Below are 22319 nucleotides of genomic sequence, written 5' to 3' on the forward strand. Positions count from 1 at the left end.
ACGACATCCTGCTGCTTCAGCCTCCCGAGTAGCTGGGGACTAAGGTGCCCACCACCACGCCCGGCTAATTTTTTGTATTTTTAGTAGAGACGGGGTTTCACCATGTTAGCCAGGATGGTCTCGATCTCCTGACCTCGTGATCCGCCCACCTTGGCCTCCCAAAGTGCTGGGATTACAGGCTTGAGCCACCGTGCCTGGCCCGTAACTGGCTAATTTTTAAATTTTTTGTAGAGATAGAGACAAGATATTACTATGTTGTCCAGGCTGGCCTCAAACTCCTAGGCTCAAGGAGTCCTCCCACCATGGCCTCCCAAAGTGCCGGGAATACAGGCGTGAGCCGCCGGACCTGGCAGAACATTTCTTAAATGTTCATCTTCACCAGCAACTTTATGCAATTTCCATGCAGTATCTCACTGAACTCTTACTAACCTAGGAGTTAAGCGTTATTATTATTATTCCAGTTTCCACACAAGGAAACAAAAACTTAAAAGGGTTAAATAACTTTCCCTAGAGTCAAAAAGTTAGTAACTGGAAGAGCCAAGAGTTAAGCTTAGATGTGGCTATTAATTCACCCCTATATTGACATGGACTGCAGTGCAGATCTTAACCCAGGAAATGGTATTTTAAATTCTGCCAAAGTTTATACAATAGAAGCTTATCCTTCAAATGGAATAATTACGTATTCGCCAAAGGGGCGGGGTTAGAAGAGGGCAGGGTATATCAGGCAGTTGAAGCAAATCATCACCCAGCACACAAATGTTTACATGGCGTCATTGGCTCTATTCATTCTCCTCTCCAGGAACAAAATGAAAGATCATCACCAAATTATAGTGTCCCCTTTTCAACTGGGCCATGCGTGTGTAATTACAGCTTCTAACGTTCTCCACTTGTCATGCTCACATAATCTCCGTCCACTCAGTCTCAGTTAAGGTTTCCCTACTTTTTTTGTCTTTTGCAAATTTTTGACCTTTTGTTTGCAGTTGTGGGCATGGCAGTACTGATGTGTTACCCACAGTGGTAGTACAAGAGGTGAGATTTTTGTAATACACAGATAAACCCTAAAATATTCTACTTTACATCAAAAGTATAGAAAAGTCTGTGCTGAGAAGTTTTACTCTCTGTCTACTTCATTCTCTCTTGCCTTCATAGATGAACAACTTGTATTAGGTTTTTTCTTTTTTTTTTTTTTTTGGTGTATCCTGCTAGAGGTGTAATTAAGAGTCGACTTTCCCCAGTTACTCAGGAGGCTCAGGCAGGAGGATCACTTGAGCCCAGAAGTTTGAGGCTCCAGTGAACTATGATCTCGCCACTGTGCTCCAGCCTGGGCAACCTAGTGAGACCTTGTCTCTAAAAATAATTTTAAAAAGAAAGGATACATATTTAACTTATTGCACCTCCCTTTCTCACACACACAAAAGGTACCATGTAATACACACACCTCAGCACCTTGATTTTTTTGTTTGTTTCACTTAAAAAATACAACCTTGGTCGGGTGTGGTGGCTCATGCCTGTAATCCTAGCATTTTGGGAGGTCGAAGCAGGCGGACCGCTTGAGCTTCAGCTCAGGAGACCAGCCTGACTAATATGGCGAAACCCTGTCTCTACAAAAAATATAAAAAGTAGCTAGGCATGGTAGCGCGCACCAGTAGTCCCAGCCACCTGGGGGGCTGAGGCAGGAGGATTGCTTGAACCTGGGAGGCTGAGGCTTCAGTGAGCCGAGATTGCACTGCTGCACTCCAGCCTGGGTGACAAAGTGAGGCCTTGTCTAAAAAAAAAAAAAAGAAAAAGAAATGAGATTTTTTCTATATTAATGCAGAGAACTTCTTCATTGTACTTTATACCTGAGTAGTCTTCCATTATGTGGCTACACTATGATTTATTTAAACAACCCCTTCCCAGTGACACTTAGCATGTTTAAATCTTATGCTACCCTAAACAGGGGTTCAGAGAATAACTGTATCTGTATATTACTTCCTATGTATGCAGGTTATTTTACCTTCGTCCAACGTGATGGAGTCAAAGGTGAAAAGAATTTGTAATTTTTAAAAAGCATTTATACTTCGGATAGGTAGTGCCAAATTGCCCCCACAGGATGACACCAATTGGCCTACCCACCAGGAATATGTGTCTCTGTTTCTCCACAGCTTTTCAACAGAAACTGTCGGGATAAACATTTAAAATTTTCATTTAAAAATTTTAAATTGTCTACTTCATTTTAAGGTGCATTAGAAAAGGCAGTTTGCATATTGATCCCATGAGTTCACACTCTTAGTTTCATTTTTTAAAATAGGTTTATTTAAATAAAAATGGCAGTACTGAATTGAAGAAAAGTATCAAGTAAATATTATGTTGGTGGAAAAGTAATTGCGGTTTTTGCCATTACTTTCAATGGTAAAATCCACAATGACTTTTGCACCTACCTAATACTGTTACAGATTGAATGCAGGCATGCAAAGTTATGACAGCTCATGACTGAAGCTGGGGAAATGTTGCCATGATGATTTTTTCTCTTGGGAATAATAAAATCAAGAGGTTTTACGTTCTGTGTGCAGGACACTGTGCTTGAGGTTTTATAAAATGGATACAGTTATTAGACCCATTTTATGACCGAGGAACCAGAGACTCAGGGCGGTTAAGTCACTTCCCTGAGGTCACACAGCTAACTCTGGAACCTGCGCTTGTTAATTTCCCTCTGATCTGAGGGTATTTCCAACTGGGACCTTCAGTTTAACCTTGCCTACCTACTCCATGGGGAGTAGAGCCGCAGGAGCTTTCCTAGCTTGTAAATGCCCAGGGATGACACAGTCTGAACTTGCAATTTGCTTTTCCTTTCTCCTCCATGGATATGGTTAGCTTGTGTTTTCTCTCTGTGTGCCTCACTTCAGCTTCCTTATTCCTGCAGTTTTACTTCAGCCCAGCCAGATTTCAGCCCACCTGTAGGCAAAGCTGCACAGCCCTTTCAGAGTGAGAGAGACTTTCCTTTCTTTCTTTCTCTTTCTTTCTTTCTTTCTTTCTTTCTTTCTTTCTTTCTTTCTTTCTTTCTTTCTTTCTTTCTTTCTTTCTTTCTTTTTCTCTTTCCTTCCTTCCTTCCTTCCTTCCTTCCTTCCTTCCTTCCTTCCTCCTTTCTTTCTTTCTTTCTTTCTTTCTTCCTTCCTTTCTTTCTTTCTTTCTTTTCTTCCTTTCTTCCTTCCTTCCTTTCTTTCTTTCTTTCTTTCTTTTCTTCCTTTCTTTCTTTCCTTTCTGTCTCTTTCTTCCTTCCTTCCTTCCTTTCTTTCTTTCTTTCTTTTCTTCCTTTCTTCCTTCCTTTCTTTCTTTCGTTCTTTTCTTCCTTTCTTTCTTTCCTTTCTGTCTCTTTCTTCCTTCCTTCCTGTCTCTTTCTTCCTTCCTTCCTTTCTTTTCCTCCCTCCCTCTCTCCCTTCCTCCCTCCCTCTCTCCCTTCCTCCCTCCCTCTCTCCCTTCTCTTCCCTTCCTTTCCCTCCTTTCTTTCTTTCTTTCTTTCTTTCTTTCTTTCTTTCTTTCTTTCTTTCTTTCTTTCTTCCTTCCTTCCTTCCTTCCTTCCTTCCTTCCTTCCTTCCTTCCCCCCTCCCTCCCTCCCTCTCCCCTCCTCCATCTCTCTCACCTGTGCTTCCTTCCCCCTTAGCTGCCTGTGTCTGGGGTTAAGTGATGACCTAGGATCTGCCTGTCTTTGATGCTGGGGATTGTTTTTCACTATAAAGATTCTGGTTTTGGGGTAGCAGGGACCCAAGTACTCTGTCACTGGCCAGTGCTGAATTTGTGTGAAATGAAGAGTGTTATCGTCTATAACCCGCCTGTTAAGTGGGAGACCCTCTGGGGAGGCTGAGGAGCAGGGGGGCAGCCAGGGGACACTGAGGGGTTCCCACCTGGCTGGCTGCATTTCTGGAGTCTGACAAACTTGGCTTCCAGTCCTGGCTCTCCCACGTCCTTGCTTTATGACCTTGGGCAAGTTACTTCTCTGAGCCTTAGTTTTCTCATCTAGAATACCAGGATAACAGTCTAACTCCTCCATCACTGGGCTGTCAGGAGAATCTGGGGACATGATATAGAGGACTCAGCACAGTGCTTGGCAGGTAGTATGTGCTCAATTCAATAAAATTGGTGGCAGTAAAAGTCACATTCGATGGTTATTTTGTTGTTGTATTCAACAATCTCTTGAATGAAGATCGGAAATGGAAAGAAATTTGGGAATCCAAGCTTGCCTAGTACCAGGCATGTGGAGATGGAACCTCAGCAACAGGAAATACTGGGAAGAGGAATCGTGCCAGGATCCTGTGGAAACCTGATTTCCAGGGGTGGGCGAGATGACTGGGGATGATCAAGGGGTGATGCTGGGGCAGGAGTGTAATAGTTTCAAACCTGTTTTTGAGAGCACTTGAGACCGAGTCAGACGAACTCACTTGGGAGTTCAGGGGATGTGTTCACATGGGGTTGGATTCCAGCACTGTTGGGAAGAGGGTAGGGAGTCTGGCAGAGGTCTCAAATCCAAATTCCTACAGGGTCCAGGCAGGAAAGGGGAAAGAGAGAATCAGGCCTGGTGTAAGACAATAGGGAAGAGTGGGGACTGTGAAAAACTAGAAAGTTTATCACTTATCTAAAGGGGGGAACCACTGCTCAGCCCACAGAAATGAGTGTTCTGTGTTGTCACAGCTGGTGATTTCTCAAAAGGAACCAATATTTCACGTTTTTTATTCTTTCTTTCTTTTTTTTTTTTTTGATACAGAGTCTCACTCTGTTGCCCAGGCTGGAGTGCAGTGGTGCGATCTCAGCTCACTGCAAGCTCTGCCTCCTGGTTTCATGCCATTATCCTGCCTCAGCCTCCTGAGTAGCTGGGACTACAGGCGCCTGCCACCATGCTCAGCTAATTCTTTTTGTATTTTTAGTACAGACGAGGTTTCACCGTGTTAGCCAGGATGGTCTCGATCTCCTGACCTCGTGATCCGCCTGCCTCGGCCTCCCGAAGTGCTGGGATTACAGGTGTGAGCCACTGTGCCTGGCCAAAATTTCACATTTTAATCTGATAGTTCCTGACTTAAATATAGTAAACTTATTTAGATGTCTAAGAAGCACCATGTTGGCTAACTGTAGCTTCTTTACAGGCTTGATATAGCTTCTGGGTTCCACACTGTGACCTCCGGGCATGAAGGAGGACCCATGCCAGGGATGGGACAGGCTCTAGGTGGCCTGGAGGGGTCTAGTCAGTGTGGCCTGGGTGACGAGGATCTGATGTAAAATGAGACTAGGGGAGGGATTAAGGCAGAGATGGAAGCTGTGTCTTTTTTTTTTGTTTTTGAGTCAGAGTTTCACTCTGTCACTGGAGTGCAGTGGTGCCATCATGGCTCACTGCAGCCTTGAATTCCTGGGCTCAAGCGATCCTCCCTCCTTGGCTCAAGCGATCCTCTCAACTTGGCTCAAGCGATCCTCCCACCTTGGCTCAAGCGATCCTCCCATCTTGACTGGGATTACAGGCATGAGCCACTGCTCCTAGCCAGGAAGCTGTATCTTTGAATGCGATCAAAACCAAACCCCATAGGGGGAGTGATGGCTTACAGGCCATGAGGATTCCCAGATTCATCTCAGGCTTGGTCAATATCCACAGCATCAAGGCTAGGAAGGGAATGTATTTTGGTTAAAGGCAGGACTGATATTTATTTATTTATTTTGAGACAGAGTCTTGCTCTCTCATCCAGGCTGGAGTGCAGTGGCGCGATCTCGGCTCACTGCAAGCTCCGCCTCCTGGGTTCACACCATTCTCCTGTCTCAGCCTCCCTAATAGCTGGAACTACAGGCACCTGCCACCACGCCTGGCTAATTTTTTGTACTTTTAGTAGAGACGGGGTTTCACCGTGTTAGCCAGGATGGTCTCAATCTCCTGACCTCATGATCCGCCAGCCTCGGCCTCCCAAAGTGCTGGGATTACAGGCGTGAGCCACTGCGCCCAGCCAGGCAGGACTGATATTTAACCTGCATGCACTGGCACTACTTTACCAGTTGTGGAAATATGGAAATACTCTGAAACAGATTGGTAAATAGCCACTGGGTCCTCTGAGCCTTTTCCCCCAACCTTCCACTTACCCATACCTGCCTCTGCCAGCTCCTACCACACCCCCTCCATGACGTGGTGACTAAAGTGCTAACTCCCAGCACAGCCAGGCTCTGCTGTCCATTCCGTTTGGTCCGTGGGCAGTCCCTGAGCCAAGGCAATTATAAATATCTTGACTCACCTCTGATTGCAGGTAACATGCCTACCTGGATTGGCTGAAGCACAAAGGACAAATTTTAGAGGACACAGGGAGGCAGATGGAATTGGAAGGCAGGATGCCAGAACCCCAGGGACCAGAACCAGGATCTTCATCCCTGGGGTCATGTAATCTTTGTCTTTGTTTCTCCGGGTTCCTTAGAGCGCACTATAAAAATCAGCACCAACTGTCATTTGCTACAATGTGGATGAACCTGGAGGACATTATGCTAAGTGAAATAAGCCAGGCACAGAAAGAGAAATACTGCATGATCTCACTTAGATGTGGAATCTGATGAAGTTGAACTCGTAGAAGTAGAGAGTAGAATGATGGTTACCAGAAGCTGGGGGACAGCAGGAGGTAGGAGTAGGGAAGAAGTGGAGAGCTGCTGAGCAAAGAGTGCAACGTTTCAGATAGGAGGGATTGCCTTTGAGATCTATTGCACAGCAGGGTGACATTAGTCAATAATAATGTATGTTTCAAAGTAATTAAGAGAGTAAATTTCAAATGTCTCATGCTAAGAAAATGATAGGCAAGTTAGGTGATGGATATGTTAATTTTCTTGATTTAATCATGCCACATTTTGTGTGTATATTCAGAACAATCAGAACAATCACATTGTACCCCATAAATGCATACAATTATAATTTGTCAATCAAATATAAAATTAGCAGCCTCAGCCCTGGAACTGCATGTCTGCTGGCCTCAGGACTGATTACCTGTGTCCCAGCCACTCAGCATATGTGACCCTTGAGCCAAGTGTCCACCTCTGCCCCAGTCAGCTGTGTTCAGGGAATGTGGATGTCTCAAAGTACAAGCATGGCTGTTGGGAGGTGCCCATCTCAGAGATGGCATTGGGCTCAGGCAGGCATGGAAAGTTACCCTGAAAGATGCACCTTGAGGGTCGTGGAGGAAGTCATGAGGACCACAGGTGTGGGAGTGTGACTTTAAGCTCTTTCAGGTAGCAGGAAGGAGGAGGGAAGAATTCATTGAGGATGACCTGGTTTGTCTGGTCTGAGAGATTGGGGCAGTGGGTGGGTAGAGTTGGTGCCTACAAGTATGATCCCTCATGAAAGCGGAGGCAGGGGAATGAGGTCAGAGGAGCTCTCCAGCAGCCTCTAAATAAGCCATAAGAAGTCAATGTTTCCCTGCAACTTGCTGATTGGTTTTCCTGTCTCTCATCTGGCTCTAATCTGTGCTGCACAGCCCCTTCTAAGTCATTTTCCTAAAATAGCACATGTATGGTGCAGGGGTTTGCAGTGGCCAACAGCGATGATTGCAGCCCTACAGCTGTCACAACAACCCATTGACCACTGTGTGCAATGCTGTGCTTGCCCCGGGCAAAACACTTCGTCTCTTAGTCCCTTGGTTTCCTCGTCTGTAAAATAGGGGTAGTAAGTAGTATGTACTTTTTAGGGCTGTTATGAGAATCAAATGCATTAATGCCTGATAAATCTCTTAAAATAGTTCCTGGCATGAATAAATGTTCAATAAATATTAACTCTCACTTATTAAGTATTTATTGAGCATCTTCTACATGCCAAGTACAGTTTATGCCCTGGGAGTATAATGATGAGCAAAATTTCCTCATGTTGCATGCAGTGAAGTGTGGAAGAGATGCAATTAAGCATGCATTTATAAGTCAGTGGTTTAAGTGCTGTAATGGAAAGGATTTAGCATATAAGTTCCATGAAAGCAGAATCTCTTTTGTTCACAACTGTATCCTCAATGCCTCGGAAGAACTTGACCCTCAGTATACATTTGCTAGGTGAATGAATGAATGAGTCAAGTTCTATCTTAGCTGCACATGAAGATGAGGTGTCAATGGAGTAAAGTTGGGAGTGAGGAGAGAAGGGAGGGGAACTTGGTGTGAGCCCCGTCTCTGCAAGGGTCCAGCTGGGTGGCCTTGGTGAAGTTACTCTGTAGTTAAGATGTTTCATTGTTGCTAAAATGAGAACAAATGATACCTTCTGCATGGCATGTCATAAGGATTGGAGACAGTACATGTGAGACACCCAGTGTACACATGCAGCTCTCAAGCAATGTGTTGAGATTGGGTGTGGTGGTTCACACCTGTAATCCTAGTACTTTGCAAGGCTGAGGCAGGCAGATCACCTGAGCCCAGGAGTTTGAGACCAGTCTGGGCAACAAAGCAAAAACCCTCCCTCTACAAAAAATAAAAATTAGCCAAGCATGGTGGCATGTGCCTTCAGTCCCAGCTACTCAGGAGGCTGAGGTGGAAGGGTTGCTTGAACCTGGGAGGCGGAGGCTGCGGTGAGCTATGATAGCACCACTGCACTCCAGCCTGGGTAACAGAGCAAGACCCTGTCTCAACAAAACAAAACAAGATAAAACACAGAAATGTGCTTTCTTTTCCCTTCCCATTCTTTGTGCCTCTTGGTATCCCCTCTTGTTTAAGAGACTATTGAGATGGAGAAAGGTCTGGATCATTTTTGGTCATAAATGCTCTAATCCTGGTCCTGGAGACGCTCAAGAAAATATTTACATGAAGAAAAGTGCAAAACCAACAGAGGCAATTTATTATTAGTTGTGATTTTGCCCCAGATCTTAAAGTAGAGCTCACAAGGCCTTCAGGAACTCCTTTCTTCTCTACTAGGTAGCCCTAAGGAAATTCAAACTTGAACTCAAACCTAAGTCTTGGCCTCTGTAAGATCAATATATCAGAGAACCCAGAAGGGACCACAAGAGCCAAGAGTAGAGACAGAACGTGTCCCAGGTCTTGGAGAGGAGCTGGCTCAGGCCACTTGTACCAAGGGTCTCAGGGCAAGACTATGAGACTTGGACCCAGCAGCGTCCTGGGAGAGGTGAAAGATGTAAGGGAGAAGAGAAAGATGGCAAGGGTGGCTTTTAACCTCCGTATGAGCTCCACCACTGGGGTCTGGCCAATCCGTGTCTTGGAATCCATCCAATTAAATCAACTGTGCCTCCTTAGAGATTAAGTAGGGGTGTAAGAGAACCTTGAGCTTCTCCTACAGGCCAATACCAGTCATGAACAGGTGTTCCTTTATTATTATTATTATTATACTTTAAGTTCTGGGGTACACGTGCAGAATGTGCAGTTTTGTTACATAGGTATACACCTGCCATGGTGGTTTGCTGGACCCATCAACTTGTCATCTACATTAGGTATTTTTCCTAATGCCTCCTCTAGTCCCCCATCCCCCGATAGGTCCCGGTGTATGATGTTCCCCTCCCTGTGTTGATGTGTTCTCACTGTTCAACTCCCACTTATGAGTGACAACATGCGGTGTTTGATTTTCAAACAGGTGTTCTTTTTTAGGTGGGTTTGAAGCACTGAATTCCCAACTTTAAGGTGAATGTCCAAGAAGCACAATGGGAACTGTTCTGTGGCACAGAGCAGGGGGACTCTGATAGGAACCTTATGTATTCACTTAGTCTCATTGTCCGGAGATAGAGACATGGCTGGTTAAGCTGCCAAAAGGGATCCCTTAGTTTTTTTGGGGAGGATTTCCAAGCCCTGTTGTTGTTACTAGGACAGCACCTCAGTCTTTGAGAAGGACGGGTGATTGCTGGGGTCCTTCTGCAACTGAGAACACTCAGGGTCCCACTGGCGACAGCAGAGCAGACCTCGCTTCTCAAACTTGGCTGTCCAGAGCTCTGCAAGGACCAGTACTTCATCTGCCTGACTGCAGAGGGTGGGAATGTCATGAAAGAAACTTTGTAGCTCATTAAGAAGATAGGAAGCAACCAAAGTCTGCAGTGGCTGAAGATTTTCAGTCAGGTTTATTGAGGTATACGTTTTCTGTGGTAAAAGTCACTTAAAAAATTTTTTTTTGAGACAGGGTCTTGCTCTCCCACCCATGCTGGAGTCCAGTGGCATAATCATAGCTCACTGCAGCCTTGAACTCCTGGGCTCAAGTGATCCTCCCACCTTGGCCTCCCTAGTAGCTAGAACTACAGGCATGCACCACTATGTCTGGCTTTAATACATATATATAGTAGAGACAGGGTCTCACTGTGTTGCCCAGGCTGGTCTCAAACTCCTGGGTTCAAGCTCAAGCAGTCCTCCCACCTTGGCCTCCTAAAGTGTTGGGATTGAAGGCATGAGCTACTGTGCCCAGCAAAATTCACTTTTTTTCTTTTTTTTTGAGATGGAGTCTTGCTCTGTCGCCCAGGCTGGAGTGCAGTGGCGTGATTTCAGCTCACTGCAACCTCTGCCTCTTGGGTTCAAGCAATTCTTCTGTCTCAGCCTCCCGAGTAGCTGGGACTATAGGTGCACACCACCAAGCCCGGCTAATTTTTGTATTTTAAATAGAGACGGGGTTTCACCATATTGGTCAGGCTGGTCTCGAACTCCTGACCTCAGGTGATCCCCCCGCCTCAGCCTCCCGAAGTGCTGGGATTACAAGCATGAGCCACCTCTCCAGGCCACAAATCCACTTTTAAAAATATAAAGTAAAATTCATCACAGTTAATATATAGACCACTCCAATATCCAAAACAATAAAGTTGCTGCATCTGTCTCTTTATAGTTAATTCCCTATCCACCTCCAACCCCTTTTAACCACTGATGCTTTCTGTCCCCATAGTTTTGTGTTTTTCAGAACATTTAGAAATGAACCCACACTTGCGTTGAACATCTTTGTTTTACCAGAATGCTTTTGAGGTTCATGAATGCTGCTGCATGTGTCAATAGTTCATTCCTTTTTACTGCTGAAAAGTATTCCACTGTGTGGATGCCTCACACTGTATCCATTCACATGTCAAACAACATTTGGGTCCTTTCCAGTTTGGGGCTATTATAAACCTTCATGTATGGATATGCTTTTTTATCCCCCCCGGCTCTGTCACCCAGGCTGGAGTGCAGTGGCACGATCTCGGCTCACTGCAACCTCCGCCTCCTGGGTTCAAGCGATTCTCGTGCCTCACCCTCCCAAGTAGCTGGGACTACAGACATGTGCCACCACCCCCGGCTAATTTTTGTATTTTTAATAGAGACGGGGTTCCTCTATGTTGGCCAGGCTGGTCTTGAACTCCTGACCTCAAGTGATCTGCCCGCCTCAGCCTCCCAAAATGCTGGAATTATAGGCATGAGCTGCTGTGCCCGGCCTAGATGTTTTCATTTCACCAAAAAGTAGGATTCCTGGGTCCTAGGAGAGTTCCAGTTTATGTTCTTTCTTCACTAACACTTGGTATCGTTGGTTTTAGTTTTCAAACATTTTAGCAACTCTGGTAGGTATGTGATATGGTTAGGCTTTGTGTCCCCACCCAAATCTCATCTTGAATTGTAATCCTCATAATCCACACATGTCAAAGGAGAGACCAGGTGGAGGCAGTTGAATCCTGGGGGCGGTTTCCTCCATGCTGTTCTCATGATAGTGAGTGAGTTCTCACGCAATCTGATGGTTTTATAAGGGGCTTGTCCCCGTTTGCTCAGCACTTCTCCTTCCTGCAGCCTTGTGAAGAAGGTGCCTTGCTTTCCCTTCGCCTTCCATCATGATTTTAAGTTTCTTGAGGCCTCCTCGTCCTCAAGAAAATTGACTGTTAGTCAATTAAATCTCTTTCCTTTATAAATTACCCAATCTCAGGCAGTTCTTTATAGCAGTATGAAAGCAGACTAATACAGTATGGAATTATTTTAAAATTTTGAAAAGAACAGTTTCCTTAGGAGAAACACTCATCACATTAACAGCACATAAAAGAATGTCTATGTAGCATGTCTGTTTATTTGCTTACGCATTCATTTTCTGTCACTGTTACTAGAATACAATTTTAAAGGAGGCATCTGTGGCAGCATCAATAAATACATATGAATGGAGGAATGAAGGAAGGAAGAAATGGGTAGCATGTACCAAAGGCTAGGGTGTCAGATCAGCCCTGGATTGGAACCTAAGGCCCATGTTATTAACTTCTGCCATGTACTTTTTTTTCTTTTTCTTTTCTTTTTTTTTTTTTTAAGAGAGAGAGGGTCTTGCTCTCTTGCCCAGGCTGGAGTGCAGTGATGCAATCATAGCTCACACATAGCCTTGAATTCTTGGGCTCAAGTGATCTTCCCACTTCAACTTCCCAAGTAGCTGGGACTACAGGCATGTGCCACCACACCTGGCTAATTTTTTATTGTTGTAGATACAGGGTCTCACTATGTTTCCCAGGCTGGTCTTGAACTCCTGGCCTCAAGTGATCCTCCCACCTTGGCCTCTCAAAGTGCTGGGGTTATAGGCGTGAGACACTGTACCTGGCCTGCAATGTATAACAGAGAAAGCAACTTTTACAGAAAGAGGTCTCTTGAACTAAACCGATTCTGTGAGGAAAGAATCTCTTGAAGAAGAAAGAGAAATGCAGAGCCAAAGGCTTACAAAGGGCATGGCTTGTTTGGGAGTGGGGGTGCGCTCTGAGTGCTGAGAATGTACGTAGTACGTGCACATGTGGGTGGGTGGGAGGAGGAGGCTTAGCTGGGGATCACCTTGGCCAAATAGTAATAACAATCATGCAAAAGCTTATGCTGCTTGCTGTGTGCCGGGTGGTTCTAAGATCTCTACACAGGTTCATTAATTTATGCTTCCCAACAGTCTTATAAGGAGAGCACTGGCATTATTAGCATTTTACAGATAGGGGAACTGAAGCACAAAAATATCAAATTAGCCACGCATGGTGGCGTGCACCTGGAGTTCCAGCAATTTTGGAGGCTGAGGTGGGAGGATCATTTGAGGCCAGGAATTTGAGACTAGCCTGGGCAACATAGTGAGACCCCCTCGCTACAAAAAAAAAAAATAAAATTAAAAATTAGCTGGGCAGGTCAGGCACAGTGGCTTATGCCTGTAGTCCCAGCTACTCAGGAGGCTGAGACAGAAGAATCGCTTGAACCCAGGAGACAGAGGTTGCAGTGAGCCAAGACTATGCCACTGCACTCCAGCCTGGCTAATAAGAGTAAAACTCTATCTCAAAAAAAAAAAAAAAATTAGCTCAGCATAGTTGCACGTACCTGTAGTCCCAGCTACTCAACAAGCTGAGGCAAGAGAATCATTTGAGCCCAGGAAGTCAAAGTTCCAGTGAGCTATAATCGTGCCACTGCACTCCAGCCTGGGTGACAGAGCAAAACCATGTCTCTTAAAAAACAGAAGAAAACAAAAAACCATCAAACAACTTGCACAAAGTCACACAGCTTAGAGCCCAGGAAGTTTATCCCAGTCTGCCTTTTACCACGGCACTGCCAGGCTATCAAGGGCATATTTATTGATTAGGAAATTATGTAAGGTTCTGTGAGAAATAGCTCCCAAAATATAGTGACTTAAACAGGGCAGAAATTAGGTTTGTCTCTCAGGGGTGAGCCCAAAGGGACAAAATTCAAGGCTGGTAGGGTGGCTTTGTCCTTTCCACATGTGGCTCCAAGTTTGGGTCCAGGACGGTTACTTCCAGTTCTCACCATCTTTGAGCCAGTGGGAAGAGGGAAAGGCTAAAGGAAGTATGCATTTCCATTTGAAGGGAATGGCCCTGGAGCACACACATCCCATTGGCCAGAACTCAGCACCATGGCGGCACCTGCAAGAGGTGCTGGGAAATATGGCCTCTATCTGGATAGCCATGCTCTCTGCTAAAACTCAAGGGTTCTACTATTAAAGGGAAGAATGGATATTGGTGGGAAACCAGCAGTCTCTGCCACAACTTGCAGACTGTCCACTGGGCTTTGAACTTTATTCTATCAGTGATGAGGAACTGGCAATGGTCTCTAAGCAGGGAGATTTCACATCCAGACTTGGGTTTTTGATCACTGCGGAAGCATGTTTGGAGAAAAAAGGTGGGGAGAAAGAAAAGTCAGGAGCCCTGTTTAGATGATGTGTCTGTCGCTTTGTTTTCCCATCTCTGGAGTCCCTACTACAGGCAGGAGCCTGTAGGTTGGGTTCCCAGGCAAGCCCAGATGGAGGGTTTGCAGGCAGGGTGAGTGAGCATGGGGCTGCAAAGGGAGCAATCATCTGTCTTTGTCCTTCATTCCTTCCACAACTATTTATCCAGCACCGTTTCTGGGCACAGGGCTCCAGGGATGGTCCCAACAGGTACAATGACCTCTTGGGACCAAGTTCAGTTCTTGGTGAGTTCTCCAGTGCCTCTTGACGTAGGGTGAACCCTTGGCATGCTCCACTGATGCTGGCTCCTTCTGTTGTTTCTCTTGGCTCCAGGACCCCCGGAGCAAACACAAGTTTAAGATCCACACGTACTCCAGCCCCACGTTTTGTGACCACTGTGGGTCACTGCTGTATGGACTCATCCACCAGGGGATGAAATGTGACAGTAAGTACTTTTTCTCTCTGGGGGCATCTGCTGATGGCAGAAGCAATGGGAAGGGCTGCTTCTGCTTGGTTTGGGGTCCAGGTCTGCCATACATTCCCTCCTATCCTGGTTGGGGCTGGTGTACCAGTTGTCTGTTGCTGCATAATGATCCTCCCACCCCAAAACACTGTGACTGAAGACAATAAACATTTTTTTTAGCTCATGACTCTGCAAGGCAGTCCTTTGAATCTGGGCTGGCCTCAGCCAATGTCATGCATGTCCATAAAGCATGAACTCATGGTTCATGGTGGATTAGCAGATGGAGGTGGGCTGGGAGCTGTCTGGGCCATGGTGGCCTCACCCACATGTCCTGGAGGATGGCTGGCTGTCATCTGGGTGATGGGGATGACCAGGCCACGTGTCTTTCCTCCTCAGTAGGCTAGGCTGGGTTTGCGTGCATGGAGGTCACAGGGTCCTGAGTTCCTTAGGAGGGCAAGTCCCATTGGCAGACACACTTCAAGTCTCCACTTGTGTCTTTTGCTTCTGATCCACTGGTCAAAGCAAGTGGCATGTGAGATGCACAGTCACAGTGTGGGAAGGAACAGTCCATGGCTGTTGACACCCGGAGGCATGAACAAATCACGGGCATTTCTGCAGCCATGCACCACCACTGTTTTCAGCATTGAGATTTGGGGCTGATGCATTCTTTGCATGGAGAAGACCTGTGGCTCTGCAGCACCCACAGGTTTGTGCTGGAGGAGGAAAGATAGCGTCATTCTCTGGCCAGGATGTGGTAGGAAAGGCAGGTGGGGTAGGACTCCTCTTTATGAGGCCAAGGCCTGGATGGCCTGTGGGGCAGGGGAGCAGACAAGCTTTGAGAGCTATGGCCACAAAGCTACAGGGACCCTGGAGGTGCTGGTGGCTCCCACAGGCCTGTTGGTCTGCAGCAGGCTGGGTGTCATGAGGCTGGTGGTACTGCTGTCCCAAGGGTCCTGAGGCCCAGAGGACAGAGGGAGAAAGTCACAGGGCAGAGAGTGACAGAGAGGAGTGTGAGGGTGAATAAGGGTGGTAGAGAGCAAGAGAGACAGCAAGAAACACACATGCATAGACAGACACAGATGCAGGGGAAAGACGGACACATGCAACCCTAACACAGGGAGGAATGTGGGGTGTGGAAGCTACAGAGAGACTCAGCTAGAGAGAGACTCAGGCAAAAGGAGGGACAGGCAGACACACAGACCAACAGATGAGCCAGGCGCAGTGGTTCACTCCTGTAATCCCAGCACTTTGGGAGGCTGAGGCGGGTGGATCACCTAAGGTCAGGAGTTCAAGACCAGCTTGGCCAACATGGCAAAACCCCACCTCTACTAAAAATACAAAAATTAGCCAGTCGAGGTGGTGGGCACCTGTAATCCCAGCTACTTGGGAGGCTGCGGCAGGAGAATCACTTGAACCCAGGAAGCGGAGGTTGCAGTGAGCTGAGATCGTGCTACTGCACTCCAGCCTGGGTGACAGAGTGAGACTCTCAAAGAAGAAGAAAAGATAAAATGATTGGCATGGACACAGAGAGAGATGCCATCACACAGGCTCATGCAGAGGTGTAGAGATGGAAAGACCAGAGACAGAGACAGAAGCACACATGGAGAGCCACAGAGAGACACAGAGGAGAGAGGCAGAGAGACACAGCTGGAGAAGGGGAGAGACAAAAAGGCCAGAGACAAGTGCAGAGAGTGGAACAGACCAATTCGCAGGCACGGCTAAGGCAGTGAGCCACGTGCAGAAGTGGGACAGCAGAGACAAGAGACATGCAGCAACGTGGAAACAGAGAGACAGACACAGAAACATGGCGAGAGCCATAGAGGGACAGTGAGGTTGGAGCCTTCTGCCTGCAGGACACCAGCTCCTCTTACCACACATGGGGCCCTAATATAGGGACAATGTCCCTACCTCAGAGACAGTGGTGGATGGGAGCTCAGGCTGGTGCTCAGGTCCCAGAGGGCTCTCCCTTCCCTCCCCACAACTCATTTCTAGTTTTTGTAATAGGCCTGCTGCCTCCTAGGACTTGGATGGCCTGAGAAGGGTCCCTTGCCCCCCAGGTCCCTTGAAATTGGGGCCCATGGGGTGACTTGGCCTCTCCTTCTGGCTTCTCCAACTGGAACTAGCATCCCCCTGGAGAATCCTGGGTTCCTGGCACACCTTCCTGGAGTGGGGCATTATTGCTGAAGACCTAGAAGAAATCACCCACCACGTTGAAATAGACACAGATACTCTACGGAGGAGTGAGCAGAGGGAGTGGATATCTTATAACGAGAGATGGCCGAAGGCCAAATTCAGCTTACAGGCACATTTTGTCCACCTTGCCCCGGCTCTAAATCTTTTTCCTTGTAATTAATTATGGTGGACACTATGGCCAGCCCAGACCCCCTCTTCAGGGTCCCACCCCATCCCCTAGCTGTGGTTCACAGCAGTGCCCCATCCTGCATAATTGCCCAAGATAATGCCTCTTCCAGGGCGACCGGATGATTGCGGTGCCCAGCCCGCTTGTCTCAGTTTGGAACAACTCTGAAGGGTCATCTCAGCTCTGGGCTCCCCCTAACATCAGCTTTGATTGCATCCACGTGGCAAACCAACTTCTCCCCCCAAGAGCACTCCTCAAAAACCTTGTGCTCAAAACTCCCCGTCTCAGACTCTTTCCAGGGAACCCAACCTATTAGCTGTCAATATTTAAAAATCAGAGCTGTTACGTACACATCGAGATTCCTGCATATGTTGAGAAATGGGGAATGTTGCTGCTCTGTTTCCCACTTGGCCAAGTCCCCGCCACCCCCTTAGCTTTCCTCACTCATGTGATCAGCCAGCCTGTGAGCATTGAAGTTGGTGACTCTGGCTTCAGAGCCTTAAGGGGTGTGGGGTGTGCTTGCTTCAGACTGCACCCTTGGCCTTGGGTGGGGAACAGACAAGTTCTACCTCCTTTGCCCATCAGGGTTCAGGGGCAAGAGTTGGAGAAGCCCTTCTGATGAGATCCTGGCAGGCAAGTTGGTCTCAACCAGGTTCGTGTGTCTCAGCTGTCTCAAAGGAGGGAAACAGGAAGGGCTCAGCGGTCCTGGGTGGGGCAGATGTCTGCAGCCCCCAGCCTGGGCCAGCCTAAGCCGCATCCCCTCTCTCTGCCCTCACAGCCTGCATGATGAATGTGCACAAGCGCTGCGTGATGAACGTTCCCAGCCTGTGTGGCACGGACCACACGGAGCGCCGCGGCCGCATCTACATCCAGGCCCACATCGACAGAGACGTCCTCATTGTCCTCGGTAGGTGGCCCTGGGGCTCCACAGGCTCCTGACCTTGCTTGACCTGTGTGATGGAGAAGGGGAAGATGGCTGAGGGGTGGGGCAGTCCAGTGGCGGGGTAGGGCAGTCCAGGGACCGGGGAGGGGGTGTGGCACTGCTTCTACCCCCTGCCCTGCTCACAACAGCCCCTCACTGCAGCAGGGGGATCTTTAGAAACTGTACACCCTCAAAGCTGCATCCATCAGCACCCCAGGCTGGCTTGGGTTCAGAGAGGAGACGTCTGAGTTCCTTGGACTTCTAACTTCCTCAGGATCCTCCACTTCCCTTTTCTCCTTCTCATTTCCCACTCTTTTTTAGTTATCTTTTGGGATGGGTAGTTGCATTTCCTTTACTCAGATAGCAGAGAAGGGAAGCTTGCTTCTTCCCCAAACTTTTCCAGCAGGAAAAATGGAGTCTTGATGATAAACACCAAATTTGGAGAATATAATATCTTGGGAAGAAGGAGGGTTGGAGGGTGCAATTTGAGGGCTTTCCACATATTTGAAATATTTCTTTCTTGAACCTGACGGTGGCTATGCTTTAATTTTATTATTCTCCATATTTTCTGCATGTCTAAAATATTTCATGATAATTAGAAAGCAGGATGGTGCAGTCTGCTGGGAGATGCAGTGAGAGGAGGGGCTGGTGGTGGTCGTGGTGGTGGGGCTGTCACTCATGTATCCCAGCATTCAAGACATACTTGGCTCTGATATGGGAAGTTCAAGCAAAATTGGAACTCAGCTGCTGGCTTGAGGAATACTCAGCCATAAGCCCCGGTATAACCAGCACTGAGCTGCCTGGGAGTGGAGCTAAAACTTTGCAGGAATTTCTTCTGGAAGGCTGGTGACAAACTACTGTGGACTTTATCTAATGAATATAAATAAGGGTTTATGAGTTGGTAACTCAGGAAATTGATCATGGAAGAGATTAATTTTGCAAAAATTAGTATTTCTGAGGCCTCAGACTGGTTCAGTAGCTCTGATGCACTGAGCCCTGGGTTGGGGAGGGGCTTTACGTAAATTGTGTAAAAGCTGAAAAATACTTATCCCTGTACAATATAATTCTTTTAAACTTGAGATTTCGTGAAGCCCAGTGAGATTTTAGAAAATGTGCAATCCATTGCACTATGTTTTCCTCCAAGTGGTTGCCTGCCTCCCAGTGGGATGCTTGGGGGCCCCAGGGGAAATCCCGCAGTTTCAGGTTCAAGAGAAGCCAGTTTTCCCCACTGATTGAGGTTCCCCATGCTGGTGAGACAAATATAAGACTCTGCTTCCCTCTGGTGTCATTCTGTGGGAACTACACTCATCCAAAGCATGACTGCAGGCAGCCAACATTAATGGACCACATGGGATGTGCAGTGCTCCAAACCTTACGTGTTATCTCTTTCCACCTTCACAACATTGTGAAATCTCTATTATTCTTGTTTGAGAGGGAGACTCCATCTGTTGCCCAGGCTGGAGTGCAGCTCACTGGAACCTCCACCTCCTGGGTTCAAGCGATTCTCCTGCTTCAGCTTCCTGAGTAGCTGGGATTACAGGCACACACCAACACGCCTGGCTAATATTTGTATTTTTAGTAGAGATGGGGTTTCACCACGTTGGCCAGGCTGGTTTAGAACTCCTGACCTCAAGTGATCCGCCCATCTCGGCCTCCCAAAGTGCTGGGATTACAGCTGTAAGCCACTGTGCCCAACCTTCTATTTTTCTTGTTTTTTGAACAAAGAAGGCACGGCTCAGAGAGTTATTCTCCAAGAGCTCACACCATTTGCAATAATAATAAAACAATAGCTAAGATGTGTTGAGTTTTTAAAATGTGTTAATCATTGTGGAAAGCACTTACAGGCAGTATTTCAACAACTCAAATGAGGTGTTATTATCATTCTACCCATCAGAAAACACACTTCCTCACCTAGGTCTGTTTGACTCAAAAGTACTATATAGTAGGTTACTTTTTTGTTTAGTTTAGTTCAGTTTAGTTTAGTTTTGTTTCTCTATGCCCTCCACCGTATTTATTCCTTTTGTGGTTTGGCTAGGGCACCTCTTATGGGCATTCCTTAGGGATTCTTTGTTCTGATGTGGTACAGTACAATATTTCTTCAAGTTCAAGGTCAAAGTCTTCCCCCTTAATCATAGATATGCTGTGAACTTCGAGAACCTGGATCACAAGCCCCTGATTCTCAGGACACACTGATAGGAGGTGTATCCATTTGCTATGGCTGCCATAACAAAATACCACAAGCTGGGTGGCTTAAGACAAGACGTTTTCTTAAAAAAAAAAGAAGAGAAAAAGAAAAAAACAATAGGCCAGGCACAGTGGCTCATGCCTATAATCCTAGCACTTTGGAAGACCAAGGTGGGTGGATCACTTGAACTCAGGAGTGAGCCTGGGCAACATGTCGAAACAATATCTCTACTGAAAATACAAAAAATTAGCCAGGTGTGGTGGTGCACACCTGTAATCCCAGCTACTTGGGAGGCTGAGGCAGGAGGATCACTTGAACCTGGGAGGCGGAGTTTGCAGTGAGCTGAGATTGCACCACTGCACTCCAGCCTGGGTGACAGAGCAAGACTCCATCTCATAAAACAAAAACAAAAACAAGAAAAACAAACAAACAAAAAGGCCAAGTGTGGTGGCTCACACCTGTAATCCCAGCACTTTGGGAGGCCAAGACAGGAGGATTGCTTGAGGCTAGGAGTCCAAGACCAGCCTGGCCAACATAGCAAGACCCTGGCATATTGTAGGATTTCATTTCTTTGGGATGTTCAGAACAGGCAAATGTATAAAGAAGTTTAATAACACTGTGCTTTTCCAAGTGCTTTGATATTGGGCTAACCGAGGAAGGGTGTGTTGTTGCCATCATGGAAGGGAAAACGAAGTCTCAGCAAGGCTGAACACACTGACCAATGTCACATGCTGAGCAGGGGTGAGCACCTGGGCCTCTGGCCCCATGTCACAATGCTGTGCAATTGCCCATACACCATGCTGGGCACAGCCTGTACTCAGCACAGGCTTGTTGATTGATAGATGATAGAAGAGAGCCCTGATGCTGTGGCCGAGTTCTCTAAAAATAGAGCCAAGATGGGGATTTTGTTCCAGTGATTTGTTCGGCTGCCCATGGGAAAAGAGAAGTGAAGGAACCGTGCTTCCTTCCTTGGGCAGGGAAAAAGCTCGGCGAAGAGTGTGGTCTCCATGAAAGTCTTCTTCAGCCTCGTATCTGGTGGAATTTTGTACCAAACACTGTAGCACAGAGTCAGTCCCACCTTGAGGCAAGGGGGCTGTTCTGTCGTGTTCCAGGTCAGTCAGTGCTATGGGACGACTTGTGTCTTCCCCAAATTTGTATCTTAAAGCCCCACCCCCAGTGTGATGGTATTTGGAGCTATGGGACCTTTGGGTGGTAATTAAGGTTAGATGAGGTTGTGAGGGTGGGGCCCTCATAATGGGATTTGTGGATTTCTAAGAGGAAGAAGAGGCCGGGCGCGGTGGCTCATGCTTGTAATCCCAGCACTTTGGGAGGCCGAGGCGGGTGGATCATGAGGTCAGGAGATCGAGACCGCGGTGAAACCCCGTCTCTACTAAAAATACAAAAAAATTAGCTGGGCGTAGTGGCGGGCGCCTGTAGTCCCAGCTACTCGGAGAGGCTGAGGCAGGAGAATGGCGTGAACCCAGGAGGCGGAGCTTGCAGTGAGCCGAGATTGCGCCACTGCACTCCAGCCTGGGCGATAGAGCGAGACTCCGTCTCAAAAAAAAAAAGAAAGAGAGATCATTCTGCCTCCACCAAAGGAAGGATACAGCAAGAAGGTGGCCGTCTGCAAGCCAGGAAGTGAGTCCTTACCAGGAATTGAAGCTGCTGGTACCTCGATCTCGGACTTCCCAGCCTCCAGAACTGTGAAGAAATAAATGTCTTTTTTTCTTTTTTTTGTTTTAGACGGAGTCATGCTCTGTCGCCCAGGCTGGAGTGCAGTGGCATGATCTCTGCTCACTGCAACCTCTGCATCTCAGGTTCAAGCAATTCTCCTGCCTCAGCCTCCCAAGTGGCTGGGATTACAGGCATGTGCCACCATGCCCAGCTAATTTTTTGTATTTTTAGTAGAGACGGAGTTTCACCATGTTAGCCAGGATGGTCTCAATCTCCTGACCTCAAGTGATCCGCCTGCCTCGGCCTCCCAAAGTGCTGGGATTACAGGCATGAGCCACTGTGCCCGGCCTAAATGTCTGTTGTTTAAGCCACCCAGTCCATGGTATTCTGTTATGACAGCCTGAGCTGGCTGATATAGTCAGTCACTGCTGTAGGCTGCTGGGGATGGAGGTGGGAAGGTAGAATAACTTCCCAGGTGAGGAGGCTTCTGTGCAGTTGAGGGCAGTTATCTGGACACGGGGGTAACTGTGAGCCATTAACAGCCATCATACACAGCACCCAGGGGATGGGTGCATTGGCCAGCATGGAGGGGAGCTGGGCAGGGTCCAACAGCATCCGGGACACTCAAGTTTCCTTTGG

The 22319-nt window shown here is 47.2% G+C and overlaps 1 protein-coding gene across 3 annotated transcripts in view; it reads left to right on the forward strand.

Annotated features, from left to right (window-relative positions):
* The window catches only part of PRKCB (protein kinase C beta), a 388313-nt gene that overhangs the window by 187369 nt on the left and 178625 nt on the right, over positions 1 to 22319 (forward strand). For all 3 annotated transcript variants that reach the window (XM_032157135.1, XM_032157134.2, XM_032755926.2), the window contains 2 exons: positions 14411 to 14522; positions 17678 to 17806. In XM_032157135.1, the coding sequence (XP_032013026.1) occupies positions 14411 to 14522; positions 17678 to 17806 (241 nt within the window). The remainder of the gene's footprint in view (positions 1 to 14410; positions 14523 to 17677; positions 17807 to 22319) is intronic.

The sequence above is a fragment of the Hylobates moloch genome, unplaced genomic scaffold, assembly GCF_009828535.3.
Source record: "Hylobates moloch isolate HMO894 unplaced genomic scaffold, HMol_V3 SCAFFOLD_6, whole genome shotgun sequence".
NCBI lineage: Eukaryota > Metazoa > Chordata > Mammalia > Primates > Hylobatidae > Hylobates > Hylobates moloch.